This window comes from Notamacropus eugenii, chromosome 7 (assembly GCF_028372415.1).
Source record: "Notamacropus eugenii isolate mMacEug1 chromosome 7, mMacEug1.pri_v2, whole genome shotgun sequence".
In the NCBI taxonomy this organism is placed as follows: domain Eukaryota; kingdom Metazoa; phylum Chordata; class Mammalia; order Diprotodontia; family Macropodidae; genus Notamacropus; species Notamacropus eugenii.
In genome coordinates, this window is record NC_092878.1 from 61,381,534 (window position 1) to 61,398,552 (window position 17,019).

General features: G+C 40.1%; 1 protein-coding gene and 1 long non-coding RNA gene across 4 annotated transcripts in view; one reads left to right on the forward strand and one right to left on the reverse strand.

Moving 5' to 3' along the window:
• SPTLC2 (serine palmitoyltransferase long chain base subunit 2) overlaps positions 1 to 17,019 on the reverse strand; it is a 171,541-nt gene that overhangs the window by 145,751 nt on the left and 8,771 nt on the right. The window contains exon 1 of one of the 2 annotated variants that reach the window (XM_072623679.1): positions 1,290 to 1,613. The exons of the other annotated variant lie outside the window; for it this stretch is intronic. Within the exon in view, the coding sequence (XP_072479780.1) occupies positions 1,290 to 1,427 (138 nt within the window). The 5' untranslated portion in view covers positions 1,428 to 1,613. Of the gene's footprint in view, positions 1 to 1,289; positions 1,614 to 17,019 lie in introns of those variants that run through there. 2 annotated transcript variants of the gene reach the window in all.
• Positions 1,693 to 4,185, forward strand: LOC140513757 (uncharacterized). 2 transcript variants are annotated; one of them, XR_011970301.1, is made up of 4 exons: positions 1,693 to 1,738; positions 2,007 to 2,153; positions 3,077 to 3,143; positions 3,638 to 4,185. It is a non-coding gene; the product is annotated as an uncharacterized lncRNA (long non-coding RNA). The 2 variants fall into 2 exon arrangements; XR_011970302.1 differs by having other exon boundaries at positions 1,697 to 1,832.

Sequence of the window (17,019 nt, forward strand, 5' to 3'; positions counted from 1 at the left end):
AATTCCACCACAGACACTTACTAGCTGGGTGACCCTAGGCAAGTCACTAACCTGGTTTGCCTCAGTTTCCTCATCTATAAAATGAGTTGGAGAAGGAAATGCTGAACTACTCCAGTATCTTTGTCAAGAAAACCCCAAATGGGCTCACGACTGGTTTCGAAAAAGACTAAGATAGACTGAACAACACTCTTTCTCAGGTAACAAACTACTTCAAAGCCGAAAAACAGACCCTGAAGGGACTGTTTAATAGCAATTGCAAATCATCACAACTATCCCATAAAGACCTGGCATGTTAAAGCCAGGATACCTGACAGCAAAAAGTCACCCTTCTGAACTTAAAATTTTCCACTAGTAAGTGGAAGTTATAGCATTTCAAGAGAATTCAGAATTCCTTAAGGACAGAAACTAGGTGATTTTTGTTTGTAATCCATGCACATATCGAGAAATTAGTGCACGTAGAATTGCTGGATATTCTGCGGGAAACGCTTTCTCAAGTTAGTGGGTGAGTCAGCTCTCGTTCTCAATTATTAGACTCATTGCAAATCACTACCAGGTCAAGAGATCTCCTAGTTTCTAGCCCGTCTGTTCAGTGTTCAGGTTGAACATTGGGCCATATAAACCACTATGACTCCTCGGGCCACCTCTCCAAAACAGGGAAGAAGAGACAAGAGTGTGCCCGTGGGCCAGCTAGCTAGCCCTTCATACATATGCAGGAAAGAGGCATTGCAGCCCAGCTCTGCACGTGGCAAACACTTAAGGCTACCGAAGGGCTGGATGTCAGCCTCAGGCTTCCTCCTCCTACACCCTTCCGAGGAACTGAAAAAGCTGGATTTATTCCCCCCATCGACCAACAGGTAAGGCAAACACCTGAGAGGAAGAAGGAGGAAGTGGAGTAAAAGAGTAAACGAGGAAGAGGAGGAGGTCAGCTAGTGGTGCGCGGCCTGGCTTGGGGAGGGATAGGGGGATGGGGGGTGTCTCCCGCCGCCGGGTCAGTTCTCTCCCTCCCATCACCCGATGTGGGGGCCCGAGCCCAGCAGAATCAGGTGACAGGAAGGCACCCCCAGCGCCGCACGGGCCGAGCATACTGGGGGGGGGGGGGGGCAGCTCGAAGGAGGAAGGGGGAGGGGGATCCGTCCAGAGCCACCTGAACAGGCAGCGGCCCCGCAGCAGACCGAAGCCCCGCTGGCTGGCGAGCCCCACCCCGCGCGGCGGCCGCAGCGGATCCCAAAGGAGCTCGGGTCCCCGGCCGGCCCGGGCCCCGGTCAGCCGCCCAGCCCCCGGCCCCGTACCTGGCTGGTGGCGGTGGCAGAGGCGGCGGCGACTGCCGGGCTGCTCCTCACATACCCGTTCCGCAGCTCCCCGTTCGCGACGCAGCCATTCGGCAGCGGAGGGCGGCGGCAGCAGCAGCCCCCGGGCCCTGGGCGCATCCTGCCGGCAGCACCAGGTGCTAGGCAGGATCTGGCGGCCGCTCGGGCTAGGCGCCGCACCCCACCCGCCCACCTCCGGCAAACCGGAAATGGCAGCCGCGCCGCCGCCAATTCCCGACCCGGCAGTCACATGGAGGCGGGACTCAACACCCCCGAACTCGGGGCTGGCCCGAGGCCGGGAGAAAGGGGGGGCCAGGGAGAGGAGGAACAGCCTGAAGCCCCAGTGACCAATCCAGAGGAAGAGCGGGGTGTGGCCTAAGCTTCTGCTCGGCCTATCGCTGGTGAGACCGGAGTGGACGAGAGGGCCGAAGGTGGGGGCGCGCTTCGGAGGGACCTTGGGGCGGTAACCTGGCTGCAGGCGAGGAAAGGGCTTGGTCGGCTGTGCTTCGATTGCACACGCGAAGGGTAAAGGAGAGGGTAGGCTGGGCTGCCCAGTCCTAGATAAGAGAGCGGAGCCAAAGCCCGGGCTCTGTGGCTCTAGATTCTGGACCACGTGGGGGTTCTCTGGTTCGTACTATTAGCATCGGATATCTGGAAGGAACCTTAGAGGTTATCGAGCCCAACTCTCTCCTTTTACAGAGAAGGAAAGTGAATCGCAGAGAAGGAAAGTGATTTGCTCTAGGTCTCATAGGAACTAGGAAGTGTCGGAGCTGGGATCCCCTGACTCTAGAGGCGGTGCTCTTTCCACTGCATGGCACTGCCTCGTCCCGCCCTTCGCACCCCAAGGTATCTTCGCTCTCCTTGCCTAGTTGGGAAATTCCTGAGGTTCTTAAATCTTTAGAGTTGGAAGACGCCTTAGAGGTCATCTTGCTCTATCCTTTCATTTTACAGTTGAGAAAACTGGGGCCTAGAGATGGGAAATGACTTTGCCCAAACCGAATTCATTCTCCCTCTTTCGTTTCCCTTCATACCCTGCCCTCTTCCGAACTTTCTGTGGAGGACAATGCCATTCCTTTTTCTCCAGGTGCCCCAGGTTCACAATATGGCCTGTAATCATACTCCACTTTGCTATTTCCTTAGCCCCAAATATCCAGTCAGTGGTCGAGTCTTGAAGATTCTACCTTTACATATTTTACATTTGCATTCCTCTGTCCTTTCAGGCAGACCACTACCTTAGTGAAGGCTCTTTATCACTTCTTAGATGCCCTATTTCAGTAACCTGAATGGTCTTTACATTCAATCCTTACTCTGCTCAGCAACAAAAGTAATATTCTTAAAGCACAGATCTAACCATGTCACTCTCCTGTTTTTCCTCTAGGATAACATGCAAATTCTTCACTTTAGCATTTAAAGCCTATCACAATCTGGTTCTAGCTTACGTTTCCAGACTTACACTTTACTCCCTTTCATTCATTCTTCAGTTCAGCCAAAAGCCTAATTGACTCCTTTTTTACTGACTCTTCTATTTGTACAGCATTCCATTTCCTGTTTCTGCCTGGTTGCAATCTATCCCCCATGTCTGGAATGTATGCTTTCTTGCCCTTACAGTCCTAACTTCCTTCAAAGTGCAGCTTATGCTGCAGCTCCGACAAAAGACCTTTCCTGATCCCCCTAGCTGATAGTAACTTTTTCCTCTCCCCAAATTTGTTTTTACTTTATAAATATTTTGCATATGTGTTTATATGTGTACATTTTGTTTCTTCCTCTAGAATGCAGGTTCCTTGAGGGCAGGGACTATTTCATTTTTGCCCTTGTGTCTCCAATGCCCAGCAGAAAGTAAGTGCTTAATATATTCCTGTTGAGGGATTCATTACCCAAGCTAAACTATGACAGTCCTATAATGCACAATCTTCTTAACTTATTGGTTGGGGATGTTTTTAAAGTTTTTTTTCTTGTTAATTCATAATGGGAAATTTAAAGCCTTGATTATACCACAAGTGATTTTTGGCATATTATTTACTTAATAATGCCTACATGGCATAATAGAGTACTGAGCCTGGAGTCAAGAAGATCTGAGTTTAAATATAGCCACATACTAGCTATATGACCTTGAGCAAATCACTTTACCTTTTTTGCTTCAGTTTGTTCAACTGTAAAACAGAGATAATAATATCACCTATCTCTCAAGTTTGTTGTAAGGAGCAAATGAGATAACAGTTGCCAAGTACTTAACACAGTGCTTGGTACATAGTAAGTGCTATAAAAATGTTAGCTAGTAGTAGTAGTAGTAATAGTATTAAATGCCTGCACTTTATGTTTCTTCTCTCTAGGTTGTCTGGCTTATATTGTAAGCACTCAGAGGAATATGCAAACCCATTTGCCCCTTGCTTCACAGTGGCCAGAATGAAAGGAAATAGGCCTGAATTGCACCAATGGGATTTGGATTTCATAACTGAAATGATGATGAAATACTGGAACAACAAAAATAAGGGAGCCTGTAAAATTTTCCCTAAGAGCCTTTAAAAACAATATTGGCAACCATCTGTTTAGGATGATTTAGGTGCAGAGCTACCTCTGAAGACAAGTGGCCAAAGCAGATGGCCTCATCAATTCAATTAGACAAATATTAAGTGCTATATATGTTTAGGTGATATGGGGAAAGGGATGTGTATCTATACTTCAATGTATCCAGGGTGGTTACTTCCTCCAATACTACTGTTCAGGACTCATCCAATACCTTCCTGTCCTATGTAATTCTTGTCCATGTCCTTTCACAAATCCTACCCAAAGGATATATGCGATATCTTAGAGGCCCCCTTCTATGTCTTTTCCCTTCAATAAAGTTCAGTCAGTATTTATTAAAACACCTACTATGTTCAAGGCACTGTGGTAATTTCTATGACAACATGTACATAGATAAAGAAATCCAAGCTGGAGAGTCAGTGTGGTGTAGTGGAGAATGAATTGAAGCTGTGGTCAGAATGTCCTGAGTTTGAAACCAGATTGACATTTATGCCTATTGGGAAGTCACTTAACCTCTGTGACCCAGACGTATATAAAGTGCTTTGCAAATTTTAAAGCTATATTGATATTAGTGATAATTTGAGGAAGAGAACATTAGCATCTGGGAAGGGGGTCTTTTAATATTCTAAAGAAAGGACACTAATATAACACAGACTGTCCAAATACTTTATATCACTCTCACCGTGTCGCTGGCCCACTTTTTGTGATCATGTACATCTTTTTATTTTTAGGTGGTTATTTTCTTTGTTATTCTGAACTTGACAAAACCCAGCAAATGCAAACATGTCCATAAATAAGGATATGTATAAAACCATTCATCCCTATTACATACAACTAGTTTTTTAAATCTATACTATAATAAATTTAGCATATTAGTTTCAGAGATATTTTGTTTCTATATGTCTCTCTGAACATCCCTATAATCTGTCATGTGTTAAAAAAATTATTTAATAGCCTTTTTTTAACATCACTATGCCATAAACTCCGTTCCCTCTTATAACAAGCATAGTCAAGCAAAACAAATTCATATACTAACCATGTCTGAAAACGAGTTGGATAGCATGCTTCATCATCAGTCCTCTGGAGTTATTATTGGTCATTGCATTTAATAGAATTCTTAAGTCTTTTACCATTTATTTTCTTTATAATGTTGTAGTGATTGTATGAATTATTTTCCTGGTTCTGCTTTTTTCACTATGTAGCAGTTAATACGAGTCCTCCATGCTTCTCTGAATCTAGTCCTTTCACAATTTGTTTTAGTACAATAGTATTCCATTATATTCATGTATCATTATTTGAAACATTCCCCCAATGGGCAACCCTTACTTTCAAGTCTTTTGCTACTGTGGATAGTTTTGTATGTGGGATTCCCCCCCTCTTCTCTCTTTTAATCCTTTGGAACATAATGGTAGTTTTGCTGGATCCATGGGTAAACACAGTTAAGTGACTTTTAGTGTACACCTCTGAATTGCTTTCCAGAATGGCTGGACTAATTCATAGTTCTACCAATGCACTGATGTTCCTGTCCTCTCAGTCCTTTTAACACTTGTCATTATACTTTTTTGGGACTATTTTTGCTCATCTGATGGGCATGAGGCAGAACTCAAATTTTTTTAAATTTGTATGTCTCATTAATGATTTATAGCGTTTTTGCAGATAGTTGTTGATAGCTTAGATTTTTTCCCTTGAGAATTGAATGCTCATACCCTTTGACCAGTTATCTATTGGGAATGATTCTTCTTATATATTTGAATCAGTGCCTTATATTTCTTGGATATTAGACTTTTATCAAAGAAATTTGCTATATCAGTAGTTGCCCCCTCCCAATTTTCCTCTTCTACTTTTAACTCCATTGATTCATTTTGTGCAGAAGTTTTAAAATTTTGCATAATTAAAATTGTCTATTTTATCTCCTCTGATTCTCTTATCCCTTAAATAGTTCAAAGATATTTCCTTATACACAATTGCAAAAGGTATCCTTCCTGGACTATTTATGGTATAAATTTTAAAATCTAGTCAATTATCCATTGAAACTTGTCTTTGTGTATGATGTGAGATTCTGTCTGATTGTTTTCCAGTTTTTGCAGCAGTTTTTGTTGAAGAGTAATTTGGGGTTTATTGAACATTCCATTACTATGGTCTTTTCTGAATCTTATGTACATAATCTGTACAATCAACGTTTCTATTGATTAACTGGTACAAAATATTTTGGATAATTATTGTTTTTAAGATCAGGATTAAAATTGTATATTTTAAGATCAAGAAGTACTAGACCAACTTACTTTATACTTCCTGTTATTATTTTCCTTGAATTTCTTGACCTTTTTATTCCTCTAGATGAATTTTATTATTTTTCCAGCTCTTTAACCTTTTAATAGTTTGATTAGCATAACACTGAATCAGTGAATTAATTTTGACCTTATTGTCATTTTATTATATCGGCACAACCCAACCAAGAGCAAGTTCTTTATAATTATGTAGGACAGTCTTCATTTCCATAAAGAATGTTTTATAGATGTATGTTGTTCCCCTTTGTGTCTTAGTAGGTGGATGCTCAAATAGTTTGTGGATCATGTACTTGTTTTGAATGGAATTTCCCCTTTTATTACTTTTTTCTTGGTTCTGTCAGTAATGAAACCTCATTTTTTATGTAGGTTTATTTTTATTTAAATTAATTTTTAATTAATTCTCTAGGGTTCTATAAGTAGATCATATAAGCAAAAAATGCTAATTTTACTTCCTCTTTGCTTATACTTGTCCCCTCACTTCATTTTTGTTATTTCATATAGCTAGCTCATTTTAGCACTATATAAAATAATACTGATGATAATGGAAATATTTGTTTTATTCATGATCTTTTTACAAAAGTTTATATTACAGTTACATCTACATTATATTTAATGCTAGCCCTTGGCTGTAGATAGACATTACTTACAATGTTTAAAGAAAAGTCTTTTACTTTAAAAATTGTTTTTAACATAAATGACAATTACATTTTGTGAAAATCTTTTTCTGACTACTGCTATAATATGGTGATTTTTATTGTTTTGTCATTAATATGGTCTGTGTTATTTGTAGTTTTATAACATTGAAGAAACTCTACATTCCTAGTATAAATTCAACCTGGTCATAGTATATAATCTTGTATATGTTGGTGGTATGTTTTGTAGTCTCTTTGTTAATATTTTTATTCAGTATTTTTACATCAATATTAATTAGAGATACTGGTTTATAGTTTTGTTTTGGGCTTTGTCTCTCCTTGGTTTAGATATACTTGTATCACAGGAAAAGAAATTGGTAGGCTCTCCTTTGTGTCTTTCTGCAAAGAGTTTAGGTAATGTTGGAATTGTTCTTTGAAGGATAGAATTTACTTGTATATCCATCTGGCCCTAGGGTTGTTCCCCCACTCCCTCCTCTCTCTCCCTTCCTTTGGGAGTTTATTTATGGCTTACACAATTTCTTTTTCTGACATTGGCTTATTTAAATTACCTATTTCTTCTTCTATTAATCTGAAGGTTTTTAATTTTTATAAATATTCAGATTCTGTGCATATTCTTTTATCAGTTTTCTTGGCAGAAAGTTTCTGATAATTTCAGTCACTGAGAGCACCCTTCCATCTTGCCTTCCCTCTTTCCACAGGCTACTTGACTATTTACATTCTTTCTTATAAGATGAAATACTTATCATCAGGCTTTGCTTACTGTTTCCCATGATCTCTAGGCTTTCTCATCTGCCCTACCTCTATTCCCTGCAATATCACAACTGTCATCTCAACTATCTATGAAACCTATTTTGCCCTAAGGCTGTACACTTAGGATTTCTGGGATTTTCCATCTGCCCTAAAGTGGAACTTTCTTTAGTTTTTGTTTCTCTAAGAGTGTTAGCTACTTTAAAACAGAGATTGTCTTGATTCTTTCTATCTCAATGCACTTAGCACAGTACTTGGAACTTAGTAAGCACTTAACAAATGCTTATTCAATTATTCATTCATTTCCTCTTTATAAAAGATTGTCCTTTTTCATTATTATGTATGGTTTCCCCAAACTACCTCCCCCCAAGTTTATCAATTTAACTGGGCTTTTTATTTATCAATTCAATGGGTTTCCCTCTCTTTTTGCTTTCAGTGTTGTTAATCACTTTAGTTTTCAGAATTTTTATTTTGGTGTTTTTTAAAATGTGTTTTCATAGTTTTTTGTTGTTTCATGCCTAATTCATTGATTTGTTCTTCCTTTTATTAATGAAAAAAATTTAGATTTGTGATTTTTTAGAAATCATATTCCATGATTTACAGCCAGTTGGTGTTGGAAAGATTTCATATATACATACATACACATACACACACACACACCATATATACATATACTTATATATGTATACACACACACACACACAGAGCTTAGGTTAATTGCAAGTGCTGCTCAATGTATCAGTTAAATTCCAGCTTGTTCTCTTCTTTCTATTCCACTCTAGATCCAGCTCATTGCTCATCTGTCATTCCTGTTTAAAATGTATGCTAATGGCCTCAGTCAGCTGGCTGTGCATCCAACTAGGTTTCTTAATCTGGATAATATGCATTTTTTATTCATTACGTTTTCCTTCGTGGATTACTAGGCTGATTGCTTTTAAATTACCGTAGATGTCATTGAGCATGCCCTTTCTTATTCTGGGGCTTTATGTAATCAGCAAAATTTTTCTCACAAGTAAGAGATCACGCAGAATCCCTCTTCCATTTGAATTCTGTACAGAACATCTTCCATGATATCTGTGATCAACCTTGGCAAAATATGCCACCTTGCTTTATGCCTTACTACAGATAATCAAACTGCTGTTATACAGTTATCTCTGGTTGCATCTATTAAGGATTCTTATATGATCTTAATATGTGCATAGGAGGTCTCTTATCGAAGATTTTTAGGCCATACATCATTCTACCCAGTAATTTTCTTGCATAAACAAACAGCAGACATGGATCTTCTGGCTATGAAAGATACAAGTGAAATATACAATGTGGCCTCTGTTCTTAGAATCTATTAGAGTACAAACTCCATTTCTTATCTAAACATTGTATCTCCAGTAGTAACTCATATTGGAAACTAAGTAAATATTTATGAAATGTTATTGAAGAAACTAACAATAAGTTAAAATAATGGTCCAAGGTAGCACATTATCAAGTGTCACTTTGCTGTGAGAGGCCCACATAGATTTGAAAAGCACCTTAAGTTCTTAATGCTTTCTTGAAGTCCTCATTTATTCAGGGAGGGTATTGTGTTAGGTAATAGGAATATAAAGATGAAAAATGATACCATTCTTTTCTTTAGGATGTTTACAATATAGTAGGCAATCAGACAGCTACAGAAATAAATGTAGTACAGATGATGAGGAAATAAGAAAGGTCAAATGGGCAAGTAGGACAGATTCTGGAAGAAAGGATTAGGGAAGGCCTTGCATTATGTTAGGCCTTGAAGGAAGAGAAGTATTTCAATCAGTGGAGATGGAATCCATTCCCAAGACAAGGATGAGGAGGCAGGAGAGGCAATGAGTTTGGTCAAAACCTAGAATGAGTATAGAGTAATATGAAATAAAACTGGAAAGGTTGATTGAAGCCATCCCACTGAGAGAACAAAACAAGGAGTTTGGATTTTATCTGGTATTTAACAGAGAACCACCAAACGCTTATGAGCAATGAAATGATGTGATCAGAACTCTACATTGGGAAACTGGTTACTAAGAGAAGAATGTATCAGGTGGGAGGGAGACTGCAGGCAAGGACACCAGTTAGGAGACTACTGAAGTGGTACAGAGATAGGTAATGAGAGCCTGAACTAGGGTGGCAGCAATGAGAGTAAGAAAAGAAGGGCCAGATGTAAGAGATTTCAGGAGCAACTGATTAAGCCTGGATGACTCAGAGAATGATACTGTAATCAAGAGAAACTGGAAAGTTGAGAGAAAGGTTGGATTTTGGGTGGGAGGTGAGTTCTATTTTGCACAGGTTGAATTTGAGGTACCAGTGGAATATTTAGATGATGTCCAATAGGAAGCTGAAATTTTAAGATCACTCACAGGAAAGGTCAGCACAGTATATGTAGAGTTAGAAGTCATCTGCATAAAGTGATCATTGAAATGACATGAACAGGTGAGACCTCCATGTAAGAGAGTGTTTAGAGAGGAAAAAGAAATAATCCAATAAAAGAGGCCTGGAGAACACTCCAATTTAGAAAGGTCAGAGTAGGATGATGAACTAGCAAAGGAAAGACTGAAAAAGAGAAGAATCAAAGTGTCAGAGAATCCAAGGGATAGGCACACCAAGAAGGAGATGGTGCTGGTTTCCAAACCATATAAAGAATGAATACAAAGATATAAGAACAATGATTGAGATTTGGTTGATTGGATTTGATGTTGGATTGGGTGATTAAAACCTGGACTCCCGGGAATACCCTTCTAATGGGTATGCCTACCTAAGTTTGTCTCCAACTCTAATCTATCCTCTACTCAGACATCAAGGTGATTTTCCTAAATCATAACTTGGATCATGTTGTCTCCCCAATAAATTCCAGTGGCTCCCTATTTTCTCCAGAATCAAATCTTCTATTTGGTTTTTAAAGCTCTCCATAACCTGGCTTCTTCCTACTTTCCCAGTCTTCTTACCCTTTACCCTTCTTACCCTCAATGAACTACAATCCATCAATGTTGGCTTACCTGCTCTTCCTCACACATGGCATACTATCTACCCACATTGTGCCTTTGCACTTGCTTTCTCCCTTGCCTAAAATACTGTGCCTTCTCACCTCTATCTTAATTTCTTCATTTAGGACTCAGCTCAGATTTCACTTCTGTAGGAGTTTCCTGGTCCCCCCGGACTGCTAATGACTGTCTCCCCTTCCAACTACTCTACATTTTTCATTGCCTAGTCATTGCCACAGCATAATTGTGTTTTTGTGTGGTTTTATTTTTTCAATTCAAAACTTGGTTTTACCTTACATGACATAATTGTGGCATGTATAATTCTGTTTGTCATGCCACATGAAAGGTAAACAGTGCAGCAATGTATTCATTGGTGGGATATGGAAATACATTTATCTCTGGCACATTGTGAGCCAAGAGTGTAGAATTCTTAGAGCAAGGTGTCAGTATTTAATTTTCACGAGTATTCTGTGCCTCCTAATCTTTCACCAAAGATAGCTGAGTAATAAATGATTTTTAAGTAATACTGGCACAATTTTTTTAAAAGCTTCACATAACAATCATACTTCCCTTCTTTGCAAAAAAAAATTGGCATAAAATCTGCGGTGATTATGTGCTGAAATATGATAGTTCTCTTCAGGTTGTTTCATCATTAAAGTGTGAGTTCCTTGGGTACAAAGATTGCTTTTGCCTTTTTTTGCACTTCTAGCACTTATCACAGTGCTGGGCACATAGTAAACACTTAATGTTTGTTAACTGAATGACTGGCTATGATCTTGGAGTGAGAAGTTTTAGTGATGAGGCTAGAAATCAGGTGGTAGGGAGGTAAAGAGTAAGTGGGTAGTGAAGTTGCAAGGTGTGTTTGGTTGTTAACCATATCTGATTTTGCTGGGTTGAGGAACTCCTCATAACAAGGCAGCCTACCAACTGTTCTGCAACATGCAATCTTAGATGCCTTAGAGGTATCTAAGTCTTAGCTCCTTCACATCCCCCTCCATGATGACCTATAAAGCATGCCAGAATGAATTCTGATCAGGAAAGCAAAGGAAAAATCACAGTGAGTGATTTTTCCAGCCCAGGTCAGCTTACGAAGATAGACAGAGAGGTCTACAGACACTAGGATAGGAGGCTAGCCAGGAGCACGGTGCTAGCAGGCAGAAGCAGCAGCATGTTGTGACAGCAGGAGCAGCCACAAGGAGCAGCCCAGAACTCAGGGACAGTAAGGAGACTGAACATGGTCAGAAAAAAATTCCAGGGCTCCCCTGTACTAGCACTAGGAGCAGAAACAGGTGCCAGTGGATAGCTATCACCCATTAACCAGTTTCAGGTCACAATTCCAGGAAGGACTAGAGAAATCATGTTCTGATTAGGATTGTGAGGGAGTAGGGCCCCCCCTTTTGTAAGAAACATAGGTGTGGGGCTCTGAACCCAGAAACAGACTGGGGACTCAGTTTTAATGTTCATCCATGCACACAAGCCTACAGTGGAATAAACCAAGACAGGAGAACAAAATTAAGTTCCATCACTCTGAACCTGCAGAACTTTCCAGTGGGCTAACAATAATGTAATCCAGCAGCAGCAGTCTGTGAACACTCAACTACACACAAACCAATAGACCCAAACTTGGTTCAGGAACTTGCAGAGCTCAGACCAGGAAGGGAGCAAACAGACTTCTCCCTGGATTGAACCACTTTGGAAGCATCAAAATCTTAAAGGCCCCGCCTGAGCTGTGAAAGCAACAGGATATAAAAAACTTGAAGTTCAAGTTAGACATTTCCTTTCATTAACACCACCCCTAGAAATAAGCAGAGCCCAGAACTAACATAAAGTCGAAAGCTAAGAAGTAGGCTAGAAAAATGAGCAAATAAAAATAGAACCTGATCAAAAAAGCTACTAGGGAAATAAGAAAACTCAAGACATAAACACAGAGGAAGACAATGAACTGAAAGCATCTACAAGCAAAACTTCAAAGAATTAGTTATGGTGTGTTAGGGACCTCTCATTCCTAATACTCTGTTCTCAGTAATGCCTGGCCCTGGGTTCCCTGGTGTCCTCTAGACATTCTCTTTTCCTGTGTAGAGACTTCATAAAGCACAGAATCAGTCACAGAATTTGACAAAGCTTTTTTATCATAGCTTTCTAGTACTGGTAGAATGATACTCTGGTCTTACTCTCCCAACTCATGTGTGGAAAAACAGGTCAGGTTTCAGGAAGGCAACTAGCTACATCTACCCCTCAGTTTTCTAGGGAAAGCCCTAAGGAGTTAGGGGTTTTTAAAAAATGCTTTTGGCTCAAGCTTCCATTCTGGTGTGTTCTCCCCAATATCAAGCATCCGTTAGAGTTAGCATCTTCCTTTGGCTGAAATGGTGACTTGTACCCAAATATCATTTAACAAATTTACATCAGTTAGCTTTTACAAAGTGATATTTAGGGACAGAGCCAAGATAGAGTAGCAGGAAATAGTTCAGCAAGGAGTTCTCCCCCCAAACTCCTCCAAATAGATCTAGAAAACACAGCGGACAGAATCCTGATGGGGGAACCCAAGAAAAAAGTTATAAGGAATCATTTTTCCAGGCCAGATCACAGGCATAGACAAAGAAGTCTTCAGACCCTGGGGATAGGCCATGGTGCAGAGCACACAGCATGGGCTGGGGTCGGGGGGGGGGGGGGGGGGGGGGTGCGGGGAAGGGAGAGAGTACATAAGTACTCAGAACAAACAGACTCAAGGCACATCAGCACCCAGGGAAAGCTGTGAACTATGGCAAGAAGGGGTCCTAAACCTATAACAAGGCATTACAACGGGAACGTGCAAACTGGCAATTCTGTTACCCACTACCCACTTCCTTGTACCAGATTCAGAGTGAACTGGCAAGAGGACTTGCCCCTGCAGCAGCCCTCCACTGCCCCCATCCCTAGCAGTTCCAGGTCTTAGGCAACATACTGGGAGAGAAACAAGTTTAAAAAGCCAGCAGCAGCAGAGTGGCTCAGATCCCAGAAGCAAAGTGGGGTATCAGTTCCAGCCTGCAGCCCCATATGAAGCCTGAAGGGGAATAACTAAGGCATGAATTCCTGACCAATGGGCATGGCATTCTGTAATTCTGAAACCCCAGAGCTTCCCAGTTGATGGACAGCAGCAGTCTCTTGTTGCTCAGACCCAAACCCAAGTCAGGAACTCGCAAAACTCAGACAGGTGGGGCAACAATCAGACTTTGTCTTGTTAGACCACTTTGGGAAAACTGCAGGCTTGCAGGTCCCTAGCCTGAGATGTCCCTGAGGTCCTGGAACAACACAACATTCAGTACTCCAAGAAAGCAACCAGCCCAGCCCAGACCTTTCCTCCAGGTATTTGCAGAGCCTGGGCCTAATATCAAGTCCAAAGTCAACAAGTAGGCTGGAACAATGAACAAACGGAAAGAGAATCCCATTTGAAAAAGCCATTGTGGTGATAAGGTTAAGACACAAACCTAGAAGAAAATGACTTCAAAAAATATATAAGCAAAATCTCAAAGAAAAAAAACAGTTTGGGCACAAATTCAACTAAAATTCCTAGAAGAGACTAAGCAAGAGTGTTTTAACGAGTGAAAATGGTTTTAATAAATGAAATGAGAGTGCTAGAGGCAAAAAAAAAAATGGAAAAGAAATGAGAGTTATGGAAGAAAGAATTGGAAAGGGAATTAACAGGTAGGCACAAGAGGCACAAAATCTTGCCCAAACAACAATCTCCCTGAAAATTTGAATGAACCAAATAGAAGACCAAATGGAGCATGTATTAAAACAAAGTAAAAGGCTAAAAAGAATGGAAGAAAATATGAAGTACCTCATAGAAAACAACCAATCTGAAAAAAAAGATGAAAGAGAAAAAAAATTAACTAACTGAATGCGATGATGAAAACAAGAACCTAGACATCAAATTTCAAGAAATCATAAAACTGCCCAGATCTCTTGAAACAGAAGGCAAAGTAAAAATAAAATGAATCAAGTCACTTCTCAGAAAAAACCAAAATGAAAAGTCCTGGAAAGTTTATAGCCAAAATTCAAAGCTTCCAAGTGAAGGAAAAGAAAAACAAACAGAAAGAAAGAATTCAAGTACTGAGGAACCACAGTCAGGATCGTACATGATTTGTCACCACTATACAGGAGAGGAGTGCTTGGGCTACTATATTCCAGAAGGCAAAAATATAGGCACACAGGCAAGAATAGTTTGCCTGACAAATCTGTGTATAATTCTACAGGATGAAATAGATCTCTGATGAAATAGAGGACCTCCAAGCATTCTTGATGAAAAGAGCAGAGCTGTGTAGAAACTTTAAAGCTCAACCACACAAATTAAAAGAAATATAAGGGTAAACACGAGTGAACAAAGGCAAATGATGGCTGAACAACAAAGATAAACTGCTTACATTCTAATATGAGATAATACTGAAACATCAGAGGCCATGGGAGTCTTACTGGGCCAAAGGCCTGAGAGTGGTTTTGTTATATCTTGATGATCTTAAAAGAACAATGGAAAGGGAAAGGAGGAGGAATTCATGGGGTGAGGGAGAAAGGTTTGGGATAATGATCTCACATTATCAGATTTTACAAGCAGATACCAACAAAAACTAGAAAAATCCGAACTTCTTTCTCCTGAAGGGAACAAAGGAGGAAGAATACACACATAGTTGAAGATAAAAATACATTTCACTAAATGGAAATAGGAGGGAAAGGGAGAAAAAGACATTAGAGGAAGGCAAGTTAAGCAAAATGTGAATGCCTCTTCTAAATCATACACTTTTAGATCTAGAGCAACAAAGGGTATTGGAGACAACTAGTCCAACCCCTTCATTTTACAGATGAGGAAACTGAGGTCCAGATATGTTTTGCCCATATCAAATAGGTGACAAGTGGTAGAGTGAGGACTCAAACATAATTCCTATCACTCCCCCACATCCAATCATCTAGTACTCCACCATGCTACCTCAAAGTTCTATTCTTTCCTCAATGAGGTATGTAAGTGACCCCTGCATTTTCAAAGCCCATACAGCAGAACCCAAATTCTAGCAGGTTCTACCAAGCTAGAAAAGCTTTAAGAACAAGCCTGGCAGTGGGGTTGATTGTCATCCAAGGACCAGCCTAGCCAAAGTTGGCAAGTTTGGTCACCAGATGATTGGCCACTGGGTGATCCACAGCAATCCTCAAAGTCCATATGTCTACTAAAGCATAGATACATTGCAATTTGTACTAGTGGAGGCTATTTCTACACCTTGAAATCACAGATCCTAGAAATACTGAAGTAATGAAATTGATGACAGAGAATTTGATTCTATTCCTGGCTCTCTATCGCCACATTTCCTGGGAAACCCAGGAGAAGTTCCTACACCAGTTGATACCTTAGTGTTCCCATTCACAAAATGGAGCTAATAAATGCCTGCCCTTACCAACGGGAGCTTTGAAGGATAAGAGAGACTCCTCATCAAGGAGCATTAAGTTCTTCAGAGGAAAAATGCTATGGAAATGCAAATAATTTATTATGATTACTGACTGCACACCTATCACCCGCCTGGTCCAATTACAGTATCAAGTATAGTGATAGTAATCTGTCAGACAGGCATTTGCCATAGGAGACCTAAGAGAAAACAAATAGGCTTTCTAGGAATAGGGAAATATGAGTAGTAGAGACTACTCTGGTCATTTCTCTTTACAGGAACCTCTTATCAACCTCCCCACCTACCATATCCCTCCTATTGCTATGGGCTAGCTTCCTGTAGGTAAAAGCAGAAGACTGCTTGCTGCAATCAGCTGAGGCACTGCTTTAGAAAAAGGGCTTTTGTTTTTTTTCCTCCAGGAAGGGAGTGAGAGAAGAGACAATGAAGAAGAAGGAGGAGAAGAAAGAAGGAAGAAGAAGATGATGATGGAGATTGTGAGAGGCTGCCTTTAGTGAGGTTAGAAGAACCTTTTTTCAGACAATAGACAACGATAATAATAATAGCTAGCATTTATGTATAGCCTGCTACGTGCCAGGCACTGTGCTAAGCACGTTACAAATATTATCTTCTTTGATCCTCACAATCCTGGGAGGTGGGTGTTGTTATTATCTTCATTGAAGTAACTTGTCCAAAGTCACACAGCTAGTAAGTGTGTGAAGTGGAATTTGAAATCAGATCTTCCTGACTCTAGGTTCAGTGCTGCTCTATCCACTGCGCCACCTAACTACACCTAAAAAGACCTCCAGAGGAAAAGGAACAAGTATTTATATTTGTTTTTTATAGTTTAATATTTTATTTTTCCCAATTACAATTTTTTTACATTTGTTTTCTAAAATTTTGAATATCAAATTTTCTGTCTCCACCTTTCCCCTTCTCCTAATTCAGAAAGGCAAGCAATTTGATATAGGTTATACATGTGTAGTCATACAAAACATATTTTCATGTTAAATATATTATGAAAGAAAACACAGACAAAAAAAACCCCAAGAAAAGTAAAATAAAGAAAGTAAAGAAAGAGTATGTTTCCATCTGCATTCAGATTC